The 20645-nt window shown below is 47.7% G+C and overlaps 1 protein-coding gene across 1 annotated transcript in view; it reads left to right on the top strand.

The window, feature by feature from the left end:
* Nucleotides 1–20645, top strand: part of LOC138503100 (protein argonaute-3) — a 2065845-nt gene that overhangs the window by 2002750 nt on the left and 42450 nt on the right. Inside the window, exons 17-18 of the mRNA XM_069622607.1 lie at nucleotides 6304–6405; nucleotides 7030–7229. Coding sequence (XP_069478708.1) covers nucleotides 6304–6405; nucleotides 7030–7229 — 302 coding nt within the window. The remainder of the gene's footprint in view (nucleotides 1–6303; nucleotides 6406–7029; nucleotides 7230–20645) is intronic.

Genomic DNA, 20645 nt, shown 5'->3' on the forward strand with positions numbered 1-20645 from the left:
GCAGAGGATCCGGGTACTCCCGCAGAGCTAAGGTGAGCGTGACAATAAGATCCTTTCAAGTCCAATTTTGAATAGATGGTGGCCCCTTTGACGGCCTCCAAACTGTCAGGGATTAAGGGCATCGGATACTTGTCGGGAACTGTGATCTTATTCCCTCCCCGAAAGTCTATGAAAGGACAGAGCTCAGCAGTGTTCTTTTTTGATACAAAGAACAAGGAAGCGGCTGCTGGTGAGGTTGACTCAGTGATCAATCCATTCATTAAATTGACTCGAAGGTAGTCTCGTAAAACCTCCTTTTCGTTGTTTGACAGAATGTACATCCGACCAAAAGGTAAAGGTTGATTTGGAATCAACTCAATAGTACAATAATCTCTTCTGTGAGGAGGTAATTGATTGTATTCCGTGGCGGCAAATACCTCTCGGTATTGTTGGTAGGCTTCTGGGAGACCTGCAATCTGATTTAGGGTTGTAACCCCTGGTGACCCCTGGAGAGTGGACATCGAGTCTACCAATACTTTCTGTTGGTCCCATATGCAATGTGTCAGACAGTATTCTGACCCTAAGAAAAAAGATCCAGCGGTCCAGTTTATGAATGGATTGTGCTTTTTGAGCCAAGGTAGACCTAGGATGATGAGCCGCTCGGATGATATCCAGAGTGAGACTCTCCCGATGAGGTGCAATGGACATCAACAGAGGGTCTGTCTGATCTTTGATGGGTCCTGAAACCAATAGACTCCCATCCACGCTTTCCACTGGTATGGATTCTGCTTTGGAGGAACGTGGGATACCATGCGAAGCGGCCCAGTGATCGTCTATGAAGTTCCCTGCAGCTCCGCAGTCGATAAGTGCTGGAATATCCTGTAATAATCTATCTCCAATGGAGAATGATACCCTCAACGATACCATGTTGGTATCAGTATGACTGGTACACATTGAAGAGTGGGACACCGGACCGTGGTTTCTCTTACGACCGGGCGCTGGCGTTTCCCGAGCGCCTAGGCGATGTGAACGGGCACTCTTGTACGGTATGTGTATTGGCGCCACAGTACATACACAAGCCTAAGGTCTTTCTGCAGTTCCATTCTTCTGGTGTTAAAGGACCTCTTGAAGTTGACCCCAACTGCATCGGTTCGTCTGGAGCAGAATCCTGGGCGAGGGAGGAAAGGTGGAGGAGAATCGAGGAGCCCGGCCTCTTCTCCTTTCAGACAGTCTCTCCTTTATACGGTAATATAACTGCAGAACTAGAGCAATGAATTCGGTTAGGTTGGTGGGACGTGGTACTCTGGACACTTCGTCCTTAAGATCTTCTGAAAGCCCTCTCCTAAAGATCGTAACCTGTGCATCATTGGACCAGGTGGTCTCACTCACCATCTGCTTAAATTTAGTAATATAGGACAGTACATCTAGATTTCCCTGTTTGAAATCAAGGAGATGTTCTTGGGAAGCTACCCGGATATCTTGTCGGCCGAACATGGTACGAATGCTGTTACAAAAGGCTGTATGCGAGTCCAGAATGGGATTATTGCTAGTAATCAAAGGAGTTGCCCAGGCTAAGGCAGGCCCTGTTATTTGTGAAACCATGTAACCCACGCGGTCTCGATCGGTATGAAAAAATGGCCCCTTGAACGTGAACTGCACAGCACAAGAATCAAGGAATTCTTTGACCTTATGTGGGTTACCATCAAACTGACCGCCTGGTAAAGGACCAGGAGGGACCTCTGAACAATGGGGTACGCGAGAGGCTGCAGCCTGCTGGGCTTCCTGCTGGGCTGCCTGTTGTTGGTGCTGTCGCAGGGTGTTATTCTCCTGCTTAAGTTGTTGAACCTCAGTTGTTAATGATTGTACTGCAGCTATTAGCTACTGGATCTGCTGTTGTTGTGGATCCATCTTCGGGGGTTCTCTGGAACCGACTCTAATCACCTGGAGCTAGTCAGCGACTGCTGACTACTTTGTTGGGCATTGCTAACTGTCAACGATTATACTTTGTTGGACATAAATGAGATTTGCTCCAGGTGAACAGAGAAGGAAAACAGAAAATCACCTACCTGAACTGAGTTAACGGAGAGCAATGTCCCGTGGACTGGTGATATCCAGTAATGAATCGCTCTGTGACCTTCCCTGCAGTAATTAGGTATTCCCCGGAAAACCCCTCCGGAGTCCGGCACAAAGGCTTGATCCCCGGGAGGTCTCCAGGGAAACCGACACGGGGAATAAAACCCTGTGGAGAGCTGCTAGGGAGCGTTGTCTCCCCGAGATGTTCTTGCGCGGGATGTGATTCCGCCTTCTGGTGTTGGAGGCTTCTTAGCGAACGTAACTAAGGACTGGATATGAAGGTAAAGATTAGAGTAGGATAAGATTCCTTTCAAGCTGTCAGACCTCCAATAATCTATATCTTACCCCCGGTTTGTGGGAAGAAAGGCGTCTTGGGTAATAGATATGAAGGAAGGGAGAAGCCGCCTGGCGTTCCCAAGAATACTGGATAGATGGGCTAAGGAGAACAGTATAAATATAAACAGGGTAGATGAGGAAACGATGATAAAACAATAGCAACAATCCAAAAGAGCAACCAAGAACAAAATACAAACGCCTACCGGTTTGTGAACAAGGGAAGGCACCCAGAGACTGTTCAGGGGTGAGTGGCTGTAAGCCTGGAGTGTTGTGGTAGAAAGACGGCGCTAGTAGGAAACCATGAAAAAAGGAAACGGATTACGGAGTACCCTAGAATGCAAATGGAAGGAGGATCAAGACGGGGCGTAATGTAATACCTTGTGAAGAGCGAGGATCCGAATACCGAACCAAAGTGAGACTGGGCTGAAATCGCGCTCCTAAAGGGTGTGGTTTTAATCGTCCGAGATCAGGTAACAATTTCTCTCGAATTGCCTTAGCGGTCTGCAGATCAAGAATAGAGGGAAGGGTTAGCGAGGTTATGAAGAGCGTCAGAAAGGGAGTCAAGAGTAAGGATGGGTAAATCTCAAACAAACTACTCACATAGCGCTTGTATACTCCTATGAGAGTCGCAACGCACTGGGCTCTTGGAGGCTTCTATTGATAAGCTGTTTGGAAGGATGTGACATCAGTGAGTTGCAGTGTGTTCTGGGATAGAACATCTAGACTGTTGCGTTTGCAATGATCGCCAGATAGGGCGGCCATTTGAAATACTTCCCGGAATAAGAATCTGCCATACAGAATATGACAAGGTGATACCCTGGGTGAAAGACCCGAAAACCAAAAACGCTGCGAGTCGTTGAACCCGGCGAATAAGCTTACTCGAGAGCATCATGAACCTTCGAGTAAAGGCACACCATCGGACAAAATTGCATCATCGACACCAGTGTCGAAGGTACCTTTTGATGCATAAATCTGCATCGTCGACGCCGTCGTCGATTCCGATGAAGGAGAAGCCTAAAACCTCTGCTACGCTCGACGTTACCGAGTAGGATCCCGATCCTCTCGAGTTCATAGAGGCTGTTTTCGATGCCTTTTTCAGGTTTGTCGAGCCTACGACGTCTACGTCCACAACTGCAACATTTTCACAAGCAGTAACAACAAATTTGGCTCCTTCCTCTCTAGAAATGGGATTTACCCCCTACCCAAGGTCTGATTACTTCAGAGCCTTATCTATATATGAGGAAGGGGAGGACTCTGACAATGAGAAACCTTTTGGTCTACAAAGAACAGTGCCAATTCCAGGGGAATTAATCTCTGAAGAAAACAGGTTGAAAGATCTAAAAGAGTCTCTTCAAGAGGCTAGTGGTATGGATACCCCTCCAGAGTCAGAATTTTCTAGACCAGAACCTGGAGAACATGCCGAGATGCCTTACATGGCCCTTATGGCCAGAATAATGCAATTTATGGGGTGGACTACACCTGCACCCTCTTTTCAGCAGGATGACCTTACTGATATACTAGATAAAGGACCCCAAGAGGATCCCATTGTTCCTTTTCATGCTGCACTGCAAAGGAAAATATCTGCAAATTGGGAGACTCCTGAAGTTATCCCAGCAGTAAATGAAAAACTCTTGGATAAATACAGAGTATCAGCTTCAGATCCTGAATATCTGAGCAAGCATTCAACTCCAGAGAGTCTAGTTGTGCAGGCAGCGACTTCATCAAGCAGTAGGTCGGCATACCCCACTATTCCGCAGGATAGGGATGAGAAAAGATTTTACGCCATGTCAAAAAACATTTTTTCAGCATGCAGTATGACGCTTAAATCTATCAACACCACTTGCACGCTAGCAAGATTCAGCCACCCCCTTTGGGAGTGTGCTTAATCTGCGGCTGACTGCCTCCCCGAAGGGGAAGAAAGGGAAGCATTTCTGAACATCATTAAGGATGGGAAGGATGCAATGTGTGATTCCCTTCAAACAGGCATTGACTCTGCTGACAGCATCAGCAGAGCCATGGCCGCGAGTACCAAAATCCGCGGATTTGCATGGTTGCAGAAGTCTGGTTTTGCTCCTGATGTGCAAGCCAGACTTCTGAATATGCCCTTTGACGGCACTTCTCTATTTGGCAAGAAGGCTGATGGCAGCTTGGAGAAATTGCAGACATCAAAAGCAGCAGCGAAATCAGTTGTATCTGCAATCCAGCAAACTCCAAATCACCCCACAGGTACTTCCTGGAGGGGGAAGTCCTTTTGTTTTTATTCTGCATTCGGAAAAGGCAGAGGACAGCCAGATCAAAGGGGCCAGAGACGATTCACCCGTGGTGGACGGGGTAAAGGTACCAAACCCGCCTCAGCAGGTTCTACTTTACCCTCAGCATCTGCGTCAGCCGCTTCTAAACCCCTCTGAGGTCTCCCATTAGTAGGAGGCAGGTTAACTCAACATCTGGCAGAACGGCAGGCTATTACGTCAGATGCTTGCGCATTGGAGACAGTTGCTCAAGGTTACTGCCTCCCTTTCCTACACACCCCTCAGAGTCATCCACCAGGGAACAACCCTTTGAAGCTTCCAGACCTGCTCCTTGGGCAGCAGATTTCAGACCTGCTGGAGAAAGGTGCCATAGAACCGGTACCTGTAGCGGAGAGGAACAAGGGTTGGTATTCCCCTTACTTTCTAATACCAAAGAAGGACGGAGGATTGAGACCCATCTTGGACTTGCGATAATTGAACAAATTCCTCAGGAAAGACAAGTTCAAGATGGAACCTTTTCTCAGATCCTTCAGGCCCTCCAGCTTCAGGACTGGTTGGTATCTCTAGACCTTCAGGATGCTTACTTCCATGTGCCAATCCATCTGAAGCACAGGAAGTACCTGAGGTTTGCAATTGGCAACTCGCATTATCAATTTCGAGTTCTGCCATTTGGGCTGACCTCCGCCCGAGGTTCTTCACCAAGCTAATGGCGGTTGTGGCTGGAAGTCTAAGGAGGGAAAGGATTCACATCTATCCCTACCTGGATGACTGGTTGATCAGAGCAGTGTCCCTGGAACAAGCTCCGAGTCACCTGGATTATGTTTGCCATGTCCTCCACAAGCTGGGCTTCTCCTCAAGGTTATTAACCAATTGAGGCAAAACAAAGCAATACATCAAAACGGAACTGAGCAATGGATGCTGCGCGTGTCTATTTGTACTCCTGATGACCTCGGCGTCGATACGGAGGCTGTCGAGGGACACCGACTCGAGGGACGTCGACGAGCAACGCCCTCTACTGAGAAAAAATTTCCGAGGCCAGCAAGCTGGAAGAGGATATATCAAAGATAAGGAATACGTAGGATGAACATCCCATTGAAAGAACGTTACCAGTTTAGTAAGTAACTTGTTCTTCTGACTCCAAAGACTGCTGACACAGTAGACACCAAACACTTGTCCCCACACTTAATTCTATGTTTGTTTTCTGTGAGTAATCTAGATTGGAGTGCATGGCGCACAAACCATGCTTTTTGATAGGTATAAATATAGTGTTACAACCTTCGATTTAATAAATATTAGTACCCACATTACAATTTATTTGAAATTGTTTTCCTACTTAACCTGCATAAGTCATTCAGTTTCCTTTAGTTCTTCATCATGGTGTAATGAATATGAGCAGTACAGATTCTTAGGTCTCTGCACTTGAGAGCTCCAATTAGGATGTTCTCCCATATGGCGATTCCATAGCAAGCACCATTTCACTGTAATAGAGCTTACCTCAAAGTCTAATAATTGAGGTTTGGCTAGTTCAAGGGCTCTATATACTCATGCTTCTTTGAGGCTAGCCTGATTCTCTGTCCAGTCACTTTGGTACTTTATCATGGTGTAATTATAAAATTGTGCCTCTGCCTTTAATGTAATGTCTTATCTTCATCCAAATTATACCCAGGTTGGAAGAAGTGGGAACATACCAGCTGGAACTACTGTGGATACCGATATCACGCACCCATACGAGTTTGATTTTTATCTCTGTAGCCACGCTGGAATACAGGTGAAGTACCTTTCTGATATTAATCCTCATGCTTAGCATAGCTAACTTGAATGCAATTCCAGGGGAAGTGAAGGTAGTTACTTTGTAGGTGCAAGGCCTCCTAAGGCTAGCATAGGCACAGGTCCCCCAAATATATTTTTAGTTGCATTTGTAGTTCTGTCTGGAGGGGATTCTTAGCATCAAATAGGATGTATTCATAAAATGTGGTGTTATTTTTGGAGTGTTATAGGTTACTTTTCCTCCTACGTACCCCGCTTCTGTATCTAGCCATTAGAACCGTTGACCTTGGTGTGGATGAGTTTATGCGAGTACCACCTGAACTTGGATGCAGTTCAGTCTGTCAGAAGCGTGTTAGACATTCCTCAAATTGAGAGAGCTTTCACAAATGTAGACCATATTCAATCAGATTACCACCATCACTAGTAATACTGCTACTGATTCATGTCTCTTCAGACACCACTAGATGAAATGAGTATGGCAAAGTAAGGCCTTTGCTTGCTGCCTGGTGGATTATAAGATGCAGGGTTTACAGGACCCACAGAACAAAGCTTAAACATACAACTTGCTGTTTCTATTTACAAATTGCTAAGCAGTGGGAGTTAATTGTCTTTGCATTCTGTCTAGGGTACAAGCCGTCCTTCACACTATCATGTTTTGTGGGATGATAACTGTTTTACTGCGGACGAGCTTCAGCTGCTAACCTACCAACTTTGTCACACATATGTGCGCTGCACCCGCTCTGTCTCCATACCTGCTCCAGCCTACTACGCCCACCTAGTTGCATTTCGAGCAAGGTATCATCTTGTGGACAAGGAACACGACAGGTAAAACATGCAGTTGAAAAATAGTTGTTGCTGCCCTCCCCCACCCCAACCTCGTACCGAATCCAGGATAGAGCGATGGAATTGGCTCTTTTGCCATATTGGGTTTTTAATTGATATAGATGCTGTTGAATATTCTCCATCGTTAGGCTGGACATTCTTGGTACATTGACAAAGCAATTAATGTGTGTATTTGCAAAAAACGACATTCCCTTTAGTGCTCAAACATTTCAGGTCTTTTGGCTACTGGCCGATACGTTAGCAGTTCCCTTAGTTCCACCCCACCAGATGCTATCATCAGACCCCTTTCTGCCTGTTCAAGTCTTGGGGTCCTCTTAACAGCTCTGTATTCACTTGATTGTTGTTGTAATAAATCCTACTGCTATAGCGCCAAGTGGACATTTTCTACAAAGCACAGGAAAAGGCATCTCATATTTCACTCACTGGGAGCAGGGAATACCTCTGCTGGTATTCCTCAGGTTTTGAGCTCTTGTGAGAAGTGTGGATATGTAGTTTTTGTCACAATGGCTGCGCGAGATAAAATTAAGAAAATCCTAGTTTTACCATTTGTCATTTTAGGAATATTTACATGGAAGACAAGTGTCAGGAGGGTACTCTTACAGCCCTTCCCCTTTCCTCCATACTGCATGGGCGTCCTTTCCTAGGGACGGGCGACGGAACCTTTTTCACCAGAAAAATTCTTCTTCCCCTTTTAAATTTAGAGGCGCGTGGGGGTGTGGCCCTAGGAGCATGCGCTACCCTGACTCCGCCCAACGGTGCCACTTCTCAGTCCGTCGACGAGAACAGGTCGATTTCGCCAGCGCTCCTGGGTTTGGCTTCGGCCATGTAATACCATACGCTCTTCCCCAGATTCTTCTTCTTTTTTCTGTCTTCTTTTTGTCATTCAGGTACTCGATCCTCCGGCGTCGCGCTCCTCCCCGGCAAATATGTCAACTTCAGCGAGCTTCAACAGGTGTCCAGCATGCTAAGGGCTCTTCCCTACGTCTGACCCCCATGCTCTTTGCCTCCGCTGCCTTGGCCCTGACCACAGCTGGCAAGGTTGTACCGCGTGCAACACAGTGACTCCACGCGCACTGAAGAACAGTCTAGCTAGGTGGAGGGAGCTCTTCAAAATGTCACCTCCAGAGGACTTGAAGAACTTTGTCAAGCAGAGATCGAGGCCCAAGGGAGGGCCTCTATTTTCCATTGCACCCCGTAAGGGCCACTCCTTCCAGAGGAAACGCCCTTACGGGAGGAATCTCTCGGGTTCTGGTACCTGTACACACATCAAGGCTAGTCCAGCTACTGGCCTCACAGCCGAAGGGGGTCATCAGATCCTTCCGGAATCAGTGCTGACGAACCGCTAGGTTCTTGTACTGGGTGTACACCCGAGGGGCAATGCCATAGTACCAGCTCAACGTCCGAGGGGGCATCTACACGCAGCACTACCGGTGACAAGGCCGAGGGCAATATGCCTTCCAGGCCCAGACCTGAGGTGCCGGGTAGGCCTCATGCTCCACTACCAAGAGTCTTGGTGGAGGTTGGGCCCAGGGAGCCATGCACCACGACTTTGGCACGCAGCTCAACAAAATGGCTGCCGTGCCGGACAACATGGCTGCTCGTCCGATGCCACTCCTAGGAACAGAGCAGGTGGTGAACGAGTTTCAAGGTGGGACTGGTGTCAACCAGGTATGTGGCCTACAGTTTATCCATCAGCAAAGCAGGGCAGGTATCCCCTGCAACCCAGACCAAGTGGATGCCGGTCCCAGCAGCCCCCAGCCACTCAGTCAACATCTCCTGCCACCTCTTCTGCCTCCGAAGACAAGTTCTTCGAAAGGTTCCTGGCGCTGATGGGAACCCCCCAGATGGGGGCCGTCCTACGAGATGCAGTCAGGGACCTGCTCCCTCCGGTCACTCCATCAGCGCCCATAGTCATTCCTCCCATGGCTCCAGGACCAGAGGCCCCGGTGCAGCCCCTGCCGGCTCCTTCAATTCCAGCTTTCCTGCCTCCTGAAGCACAGGCGGTTCCATACCAGCCTCCGCAGCAGCCTCCGGCTCGGGTCTCCACACCACAGCCCACGGCGCACAACCGGACACTCTGGTGGATACAGACGAGAAGGAGGACCGAGACACGCCGTCATCAGCAAAGGCCTATCACAACAGGCTTGCAGGTCTGGCAGAATATCTGGGCCTTCCTCAACCCGAGGTAGGGAATCCCGAGGAGGGCGTCTTGGCAGAAGTCCTCACCCTAAGACCTCCTACCAAGACAGGGATCCCGATGCAGAAGGACGTTGTGGCACTGGCCAAGAAGGGGTGGGTCACCTTCGGCGCCCCCTCATCCGCACTCTTCAGTGATCGCTGCAGCGTCACTCTACTCTAATCCTCAGTTGTCCTCGGCCACCTCGTCCTCAGCGCTGCTAGGCAAGGTGGAAAAAATCTTGGAGGCGTACGGGAAGAAGCTGTACTCCAATGCCTCCCTGCACCTGCATCATATCAACGCGCACGCCATGCTGGCAGCCGCTAACTAGAGGTTGTGGTGGGAAATAGCGGACTTCCTTCCGGAACTTCCGGTGCAGAGCCAGGCACGCTTTAAGGCGGGTCTAGGAGAATCCAAGCTGGTAGCACAGGACATCATGGAGTCTACCGTGGCCCACATCAATACCTCTTGCTGAGCCATCTTCATCGCCACAGACCTGAGAAGGACGGCCTGACTTCGGACCGCAAAGTTTAACCCTGATGTCCAAGATCGCATATTGAACCTTCCGTTAGAGGGTAGTAACCTCTTCCACTCTACGACCAACGAGGAATTGGATCAAAAGAAAACAGCTCGCAAACTGTGAAGTCTTTATCCTTACGAAAGCCATGCCCAAGGCATACACCCAGTCGCATCAACGCTCCGGCAATGGGCGGGTGTTTGGCGGGATCCTGGATTCCAGGAACGGAGATCGAGACAACCTAGCCGCTCGTTGAGTCAGCACCGACGCAAGCAACAAAAAGAGGGGGGAGCAAGGGCTTCTTTCAGTCCCCCTCCTCAGCAGCAGCCTCAGATGGTAAAAAGGCATGACGCCCCCCCCCCTGGGTCCATGTGTCTCCAGTGGGTGGCAGACTTGCCTCTCACATGCATTTCTGGTGCCAGAACTTCACAGACCCCTGGATCGGCTCCGTAGAATCCACGGGGTACTGCCTGCCTATACCTCCCTCTCCTCCACTCCCACAGATTGGGAATGCAACTCTGTTGGCGGAATTCCGGTCGCTTGTCGAGAGCCAGGCAGTGGAAGAAGGCTCAGCCTCCCAGAGAGGATTGGGCTTCTATTCCAGGATTTTTGCCATACAAAAGAAGAACCATCTGGCCTGATAGGTGTTGGACCTATCCACCCTCAACCTCTCCCTCTTCAGAAATTCAAGATGGTTACGCCAGCACTTACTGCAGAGACACTAGACAAGGGAGACTGGATGATCTCCCTGGATCTGAAGGACGCCTACCTACACGTCCCGATTTGGCAGCCTCATCGCTCCTTCCTATGCTTCAGGATCATGGGCTGTCATTTCCAGAACAAGGTGCAACACTTTGGCCTCAACTCAGCCCCCAGGTTATTTACCAGACTCATGAATGCAGTGACAGCCCTCCTCAGGACCACCATGTCTACCCGTACCTGGACGACTGGCTCGTCAGGGCGAGATCCGGGAGGGGAGCCTAGGAGGTGGTGTGGCTGTAATATTCAAAAAAGAACGTGGATTCTACAAAGTAAAAATACAATGCGTAGACTGTGACTTACTACATATCAAATTGCTCCATGATTCAAATCGTAGCATAAACCTGGTTTTAATTTACTGTCCACCCGGTGAATCCTCTAAGTTTAACGAGGAGATTGTAGATATTGTAGCCCCACTATTGACAGCTAACTCCTTGTTAGGCAGAATCCTGTGCAGTTCCCTTGGGTAACACTGCAAACAGATTGACTACAGGAGCAGCAGTAAACCCAATTGGTAGCAGTCTGCACCACCCAGATTTACCTGGTAGCTGTGGCTGAGCAGTCAGACTTTTCTCAAGAAGAGTAGGGCAGTATGCAGAGTATACACAATAGGGCCAAAACACAGTAGAGCAAACAAACACTGACCAGAGCTTTGTATAAAAAGTATATAGTTATTTATTTAAAAGACACTTTAGGCAATACACTAGCACTCTCAATGAAAAGTAAGTTAAAATACAGTCAGGTAAGTATACACAGCTCCCTTGATAACTATCAGACAAGTCAGGGTTAAAGTACAACTATGTGTTAAGACAGAAGTGAGCGCTTAACCTAGATGGCACTCCAATAGTTTAGGTTAAAAAGGGAGAGAAAAGGCAGAGCATAAAATAAAACAGTTTCCAACACTTTTAAGAGTTCAGACCAAAGGGAGAAAGGCAGGTTATACTGTAGAGCCAAAGTTCATAGGCTAGGCCCACTTTAAATGGAGCAAAGCGAAATGTGCCCAGGATCACACGGTTTAAAGTGCACTGAAAGTCTTTGCAGAGTGTTCAAAAGAGGTTCGGGTGATTCTAAAGATATAGTTAGAAGGTCTGGAGCCAACCCAGTTTAGAAGCCAAGGATTTAAGGGTCACCTTTAGCAATCTATAGAAAGGGAGGTCAGGCAGGACACAGTACCTTAAAAGAAAGGAAGCTCTAGCGGGGGCAGTTGTTCCTGGCAGTGGTTGTAGTTCGTGGTTCCGACCAGGGAAAGAGAAGATCTCGTCGAGGAGGGGACGTGGAGTCGTTGCACTGCACAGGGATGAAACCAGCCACGGAGTTCCCAATTAGAAGGTGCAGTCCTTTTATTCGCGGTCAGAAGTGGTGAGCTTGACTATACGGCTGCAGGGGTGCTTGGCACAGGCGATTCGACCAAGTGACGTCTTTGGAAGCGAAAAATGGCGAACTGGTTGGTCCTACCAGCTCAAAGGGAGAAGACTCTCCAGCAGAAGATCTTCTCTTGTCGTTGGAAAAGTGGGGAGTTTGTTGCAGCAGGGCTTCACCGGTGGTGTCGTCGGTTGCAGGTGGCCCAGCTTCTTCCCTCTTCGGATTCTTAGGTCCTATGGCGACTTCTGAAGTTCCAGTCCCAAAGGCCCTGCTTTTATGCAGAAAAACCCCCATTCATCAGCCTAGCTGTTAATCACACGTGCTAAGTGGTGAGCCGTTCGGCTCACCACTGGGCCAATCACAGTAGAGTGCGACTTGGGTTGCTAAGGCAACGCAGTCCAGGGTGCCAATTCCCCCCTCCACCCTTCCTGTGGAACCTAGACAGAGTTGACACCATTTGGAGGGCTTCTGTGGAGAAGCCCGCCAAAATAGTGGAACAAAGGGCTCGACCTTGGTCAGAGTTACAGAGACGGACACAAAGGCCATTTTAGAATCGAGTTCTGGCAAAATGACCCAACCGGTGATTTAATATTAAATAGATAAACCGGCGGTATCTTTAACATTGCACCAAAAAGTGGTGCGTTTAAAATCAATGGGAAAATCCCATAGAGAATATTCCGGTGGAATATTTAGCGTGGTAACCACTGCCACCAGCCAGAAACTCGACGAGGGGGGACCGGACAGTGCCCCCCCTGAAAACAGACCCAGGGGCAATCGAATTACCCCTTACCACAATATGATGGTTTGTACTGGTTCTGTTCACAATTTTGGACTAGTAAAGACAATGGTGACTTTACATGCCCTGGGAGACAGTAGTCAGTCCCAGGGTATGGAGTCTGTTTGGGGGTCACTGTGACACCCCTGTGGTACTCCAATGAGGGTGCTGTGTACCACACATACAGAAAAACAGATGATACCCTATGGAGTAAAAAGAAAGCCCATAAGCACATAACAAGTCAAAGACATACCTCAAATCATGTCTAAGAGGGGGAGTAAAAGAGTCTCACTCTTAGCAGGAGAAAAAAACAAACCCCAAAAATCCAGCAAAGCTGCTGGGGGGGACTCACTAGGTTTGGGAAATTAGCCTTATAAGAGAATCCTCCCTAGCACTCTGCCTTAGTGATATTGGGAGATTTTAATCTCTGGAAGGGTCATGCTAAAGATAGCAAAGCTCTTGACCTTGAGAAGGTTCTTAATGGGTTGGAAGTGGAAACATTCTTCTCGATAATATAACTACCACACCGTGCATCTGGTCTGATAATTTTTCAGTTGCCTTCCAGTTGACACTCCCATCTCTACTACCAAGAAAGCACGAACTTGGGCGTAAAGTGCTGAACAGGAATTTGAAGACTGTTACAGCACCCACTCTCTCAAAATGCTTAGAGACTACTATGGCTAAAACCAATGACTCTGACCGACCAAAAGTCATTATCAATACTTAGAATGATGAGATTTTAAGTATATTACATCATGTGGCACCTCTAAAAATCAGAACTTTCAGAGATAACCCCAACCACCATAAATGGTTTACACCTGTGTTGGCAGAACTAAAAACCATTAAAAAGCAGGCGGAACATACCTGGCTGAGAGATAAGTTTCTGGAAAACTTGGTAGCCTGGAAGCACAAGGCAAAGGAGTATAAAACAAAAATTGTGAAAGCCAAGCATCATTTTTACAATGAACAAATCCTCGAGGCAGGGAATCAAACTAAGGAACTTTTCAGACTCCTTAGGTCCTAGGAGAAACCTCTGAGTACCAATCCTATAATTAAATTTACAAACAAAGATTGTAATAGAGTACAGAAAGCCTTTTCCAATAAATTAAAAACTGCTCAAAGGAAAATTCAGGAAGAATTAACCAGGACAACCTTACATGTCACCACCGTCATTGGTGAGGGAAATGATGAAGGAAATGTTAATCTGAAGCGGTCACCCAATTTTTGGATGATGAGGAGCCAGCCCCACAGAAGTCCCAAACCGGCTTTAGATTTAGGGAGCACACCACGTCAGAAATGTACAGTATTCTGAGGACTATGCATCCTACGAGCTGCTCGGGTGACCTCCTTTCATCAATGATCATACTGGAGCAGAAGGATATTTTCGGCCGTTCTCTGCAGATTTGTCAATTCATCTTTTCGAACTGGCAGTATTCGTTCCTCGATTTAAGAGTTAACTCCACTATTCAAAAAAGCCGATCTAGGCCCGAATAATGTGGCTAATTTGAGGCCAATTACTAACAGGCTCTTCTTTCTGAAACTCATTGATAGAGTAGCAATGCTGCAACTTCAAACTATAAATGGGTGTCCTACACATAAAACAATCAGGTTTTCGTAGTTTTCACAGCACTGAGAGTGCCCTGCTGGACTTGCAGACACATGCTCTCTGGGCTGGAGTCCAGCAAGTCGGGGCTGCCGATGTTGTGGACCTGTCAGCGGCCTTCGACTTGCTGGACCATAAGATTCTGCTGGATCGGATGGCCATTGTCGGGGGCCTCTCAGTGGAGGATATAACCTGGCTCGAATCTTTTCTCAAAGGATGCAGTTCCCGAGTTCACTGGGGGGATAGTGCATCAGATGCTGAAATCACCACCTGTGGAGTCCCCCAGGAGGCATGCCTCTCCCCTCTGCTTTTTAATATTTACGTCATCCCACAAAGCCTGGACTTTGAAAATGTGGTTCTTTTCTTCGGCAATTACGCAGACGACTTCCAATTAGCACTAGAGATCTGTGGAGACCATGATAAAGACCAACAGGTGCTGGACTCAGTCTACCAGATCGCTAGGAGCTGCATGTCTACTAACTGGCTACGCATTAATGCGGCAAAGACCGAGCTAATGCTATATGGCCCTAGACAAACCAGAGAGAAGCTGAGCTTAGCATACACGAATTTCCTGATTGATGGCAGTCAGATCACAGTAGTACCTAAAGTAAAGACTCTGGCCATCTATCTGGAAGCCAGCCTGGGTAGTGGTGCCCACGTAGATGCTATTGTGAAAGGCGCCAACTACCATCTTAAGGTGCTATGACAAGTGGACCCACTGATCTCTGAAGAGAACCATAAAAAACTGGTTAGAGCCGTGATACTCCCGAGAGTGGATTATTGTAATAGTCTCCTGGGGGGAGCCAGGAAGACAGATCTTCAAAAATTAAGAAGATTCAGAACACCGCTGTGCGTATTGTATATCAGATGAGCCGTACCAAGCCCACTTCTGCAGCCAGAAAGACACTCCACTGGCTACCGGTCTCAGCCAGAGTTCAGTTTAAGCTGCTGACTACTTGCCACAAATGTTTGTTTGGTGATGCCCCAGCCTACCTTAAAAACAGGCTGAGAATTCATAAACCTAAAAGAAATTTGCAATCAGCTAAAGCTTGTCTTCTAGAGGTGGATTGCGTCAAGAGAGCCAGAGGAAATTGTCGTGCCTTTCAGATACAAGCCGCGCGGGCCTGGAATGCCCTTCCTGAACAACTGCGAAATACTGAAAATCACTTGGATTTCGGAAAACAGCTGAAGACCATTCTGTTCACATAATAATATAGTAATATAGGCATCGCTTCTTCCTCTTTATGGCGCCTGGATGCCTTTGGACTTTGGAACCTTACAAATGATCTAACATACCATCCCCAGAGGGGGTTACCCACACCCCCTCTGCGCTTATGTGCACACTCCATGACCTGGGATTTACTATCAACCTCAAGAAGTCTTCGCTGCAGCCCATGCAGAGCCTCACCTTTGTGGGCCTCATTAGGAATACGAGCCCTGAGAAGGTATTTCCCTCGGAGGGCAAGATTACGGCCATCAAGAGGGCCACTACGCACTTACTTACCAGAGCAGTGACCTCGGCTTGGTGGTACCAACACCTACTGGGTATCATGGCAGCGGTCCTCCTGGCCGTGCCACCCACGAGACTTCGGATGAGGGGATAACAGCTGCACTTCGCAGCCTCATTGAATCGGGAGAAGGGCTCCCAATGCGGAGGTAGTCGGCATACCGCCTTCACTCCACTCTGACCTCACATGGTGGTCCAAGGACTGCAACCTGCAGACGGGCAGCCTTCCCCGCAGGTCACCATCGCTATGGACTCCTCCCTAGATGGCTCTGGAGCCACCCTGGACCGTCACAGCATCCATAGAGTCTGGACCCGGCAGGAACAGGAGTCGCATATCAACTGGCTGGAGCTCAGGGCCATCTGGCTAGCCTTTAGAGCCTTCCTTCCACTCATGGTGGGAAGGTCTGTCCTTATCCAGACCGACAACTCCACAAGCATGTACTATGTCAACAAACAGGGGTGTACCAGGTCCTAGCCTAGCGGTCAGCATGTGGGAATGGGCCCTGGAAAACATCTACCGTATGGCCGTCCAACTCCCAGGGGAAGCCGACTTGGCAGCGGACAGGCTCAGCAGACTGGGAGCGGACAGTTACGAATAGCAATTGAACGACCAGGTGCTGCAGGTGATCTTCAACACACGGGGCCATCCTCGGGTGGATCGTTTTGCCTCCTGGAAGAACAGGAAGTGCCATCAGTTTGCATCTTGGCAGGGCCTGTGCTCCGGCTCCCTGAGCAACGCATTACAGATTCAATGGGAAGGCAGGACATCCTATGCCTTTCCTCCCACACTCCTGAACCGCCAGGGTACTCGTCAAGATAAAGGAAGCTGGTCGCCTCAGCATCATCTTGATAGCTCATTGGTGGCTGGCAAGACTGCGGTTCTCTGAGCTGTTCAGCCTCACGGACAGACCACCCATTTACCTTCCGCTGGGTCCGGCACCTCTCATATCCCAGCGGGGGGCAGGGTACTCCAACCTGCACCTTAGAAGTTAGCCCCCGCAGCGTGGTTCCTGAGCATATTACCCTAGAGCACCTGAGCCTATCACATACTAACTTGGATATCATTCAGGGCGCCAGGAGCAAGGCTACCAGGAGCCAATATAAGAGCAAAAGGTGCAGGTTCTGCCACTGGGTGGACTCTAAGGAGATGGACGCCCTTACGTGCAGTACAGAAATTCGGAGGAGGTGGTCTTCTTCTCCTCCAACCCGATTGTCAAGAAACATCTGGCGGGGTTGTCCAGACTTTACCCGCCCATTAAAGACACCACACCCCATATAGAACCTAAATGTGGTGTTAGGCGCCTTGGCGCACAAACCATTTGAGCCAATGGTGTCTGCGGACATCAGGCTGGTCACCATTAAGACTGCTTTGCTGGTGGGACTTACCTCCACTCGCAGAGTCAGCGAGATCCAGGCTCTGGTGGCCTCAGAACGTTATACCACTTTCCACAGGGATATGGTGGTCCTGCTGCATTCCTACCTAAGGTATCCTCCGCTTTCCATCTAAACGAGGAAATAGTCTTACCTATGTTCTTCGCTGACCCCAAGGACAAGTCTCATAGAGTCTTGCACTGTCTGGATGTCAGACACGCTCTGAAATTCTGTCTGGACAGGACGAAGGGCTTCCGCAAGTCGGAATCACTTTTTGTCACGTTTGGGGGATCCAGACCCGGTTATCAGGCATCCAAGGATTCTATTGCACCGTGGATGGTTGCGCCCATCAAAGAGGCCTACGAGGGGCAGCACAAGCCACTGCCAGCCAACATGCATGCTGACGCGATCAAGGCCACGGCCATCGCCTTCCAGCGGCAGATTCTGTGGGAACGGTACGAAATAACTGAAAAAAAAAGGTCTGACTTTACAAGAAGTCCTAAAAATGCATATCACCAAAAGTTTGAACACCAAACGTTCGAACCTTTGGTGGCATGCATTTTAGGTTAGTAAAACATTTCTTTTTTTTAAAACTGCGGGGGAGTCCCCTGCAACACCCCGCTCACTATACTTTGCAGTATAGTGAGCGGGCGATGCAGGGGAAACCCCTGCAGCTGCCCAAAAGAAAAGGACCCTGCTGTGCCGGTTCCCGATCACGGAAGTGAAAGGGAACTGGCGCTGCAGGGACACAGCACATCTTCAAAGGTAAGTAGGGTGGGTGTATGTTGGTGTGTGGGTGGGGGTGTGGGTTTGTAGGGTTTTTTAATGTATGTTCTTATGGGAAATGTACAAACCTTTTTTATTTATTTTTTATTTTAATTTTATTGGTTTTAAATCAAACCTTTAAAATATTACAACAAACACATAAGACAAACATTTAACACAACATTTTCAAACGAAATCATGATTCCAACATTATCCTACTTCCTTCCAATGACCTCTTATGACAGCTTACTCAGATAAAACCTAAGGTCACTAAGTCGATCATAGCTTTACATAACCTCTTTAGCTCACAGCCTATCAAAGGCATTTAGTCTCTCTTCAATTACTGCCAAGAAGGAAGTCAGGGGCATTATTAATTTCATGTCCAAACCATTACACATAATCTGCCATGATTCCTCCGCACATAAGGACTGATGGACATTATTCCACTGGTTCATATGAATTGATCTTATGTCTTTTAGTGCTGGACAGAAAAGCACAAGATGCTTAAGTGACTCCAGATCTTTTTCGCAGAGGCGACAGGTGGAATTTGCACCTACATTACATGGCCAATGACTGGTCCTCTCCTTTGTTTTGAAGGCATTTAACCGGAATAACATAAAAAGTCTTCTTGCTTTCGAGTTTGGAAAGCGATTCAGATACTTTTGAGGCACGTTGAAGGCTCTCGCTTCGACCAGAGAGTCTTTCATGGCACTAGCCGAATTTCGCTCACTACATGTAAAAATCCAATCGGCACGCCTGAGCTTCACCTTTGCTGCCGTTGGATTTGAGAGAAGAGTTTCGAAGCTGATGTTGTATAATGCCAAAAGATCTTCACAACGTTTCACCCACTGAGATAGAATGTCACATCCTTTTGCTGAAGCCTGGTGTAGGATCTTGAATTGCAAGACTTCTGGACTTCTGGACTTCTGGACTTCCGAAATAAGGTTAGCTGGTTCCAGCTGACCCGAGCATGCAGTGATATTAACGCAAGTTCGTATCTTATACAAGCAGTCGAGATCCCAATCGGTAAGCTTAACGCTTTCATCCAGAACATGTGCTCCAAGGATGCCCAATGCTTCGACGAACATCCAAACGCATTTTCCGCACTGTAAATCAGGATAGGTACCGCTTTCTGTTCATAAAAGTTACGCAAGGGATGCATCGAAAAACGCCCAAACTTTCTGTGTATTACTAGACCCTGACAAGCTAGCTGGCCACCTTTCCTCTTGGATTCAACTACCCAGGACTCATCACAGATACTAGAATTCAGTATCATACCTAGGTACTTCACTCTTTTTGAAACATTTAGCTGTACTTGGTCTAGTTTCCACACGTGCTTTGTCGTATTTACAGTTTGAGTCGTTCTTAAGTTCCCAAACACCAGTATTTCCGTCTTTGCTGCATTGATCTTGAGGTTGTTCGAGCTTACATAACTTTGTACTGCGTCTAGTTTCCGTTGAAGGTCAATCGGGGTTAAGTCTAAGATTACTAAATCGTCGGCATACAGCAACCAACTTATCCGTGATGAATTGAGCTTAGGTGGAAATGCTCTCACGGAATAGATAGCCTCGCCGATGTCAGAGATGAAGAGACTAAAAATTGCTGCTGCCAACGGACATCCCTGTTTGACACCCTTATGTGTCTTGATTTGTGCCGACAATGAGCCTGATTGATCTAGGCGAATTGTAATGGAGGTATCTGTATGAAGCTCTTTAATCGCCGCTAATAGTCCCGCTGGACAACCCCACTCTTCCATTTTCTGCCACAGCTTCTCACGATCAATCATGTCGAAGGCGCTGGAGAAATCAACGAAAGCTAGGTACACCTTCGTGTTTGATCGCAGGGCTTCCATTTTCAGTAGGTTTAGGACCAGCAGGTTCAATGAGCTTCCGACCAATTTTACGAATCCCGCTTGTCTTTCGTCTACTCTCTTTACTGTTTTAGCCCAGTTGAGCAATTTGGTTTTCAGCAACGATGCATAAATCTTGCCCAAGACATCCAGCAGCGCCACAGGTTGGTAGTTTTTTGGTGACAATCTATCTCCTTTTTTGAATATAGGGACTATAATCACAGTTTTCCATGAATTTGGCACTTGTTTTTGTGTATTAATTCTTCCAAATAGATCGAAACAAAAATCAGTCCAGAGATCAGGGCACTGTTTGATCATGAAATTCGACAGGCCATCGGGGCCTGGTGCTCTGGAATTTTTAGCTCTCATGATTACCATCGGATATCATCCTTTGCAAAGTATAGATCCCATGGTACTGAATTATGTCTCGGAGTGTTAGGAACTAGATGTTTGTGGTATAAAGCCGAAAAATGCTGCACCCACTCAGATTCAGATATCAGGCATACTTGCAAAGCCTCTTGCGGTGTTTCCATTTGATTAATAGTTCGCCAGAACTCTCCACTGTTCTTAGTAATTAGGATCTTCAACATTGCCTCAGCATCTTGCTGAAGTAGTATACATTTGTGACTTTTTATCCAGTTTTTGTAGGATTGTTTGGTTATCCGATTTTTTGCTATTATTTCATGGACGGGCCCTTGCTTGTTTTTCCGGATT

Source organism: Ambystoma mexicanum, chromosome 11, assembly GCF_040938575.1.
Source record: "Ambystoma mexicanum isolate Mex_15411 chromosome 11, UKY_AmexF1_1, whole genome shotgun sequence".
NCBI lineage: Eukaryota > Metazoa > Chordata > Amphibia > Caudata > Ambystomatidae > Ambystoma > Ambystoma mexicanum.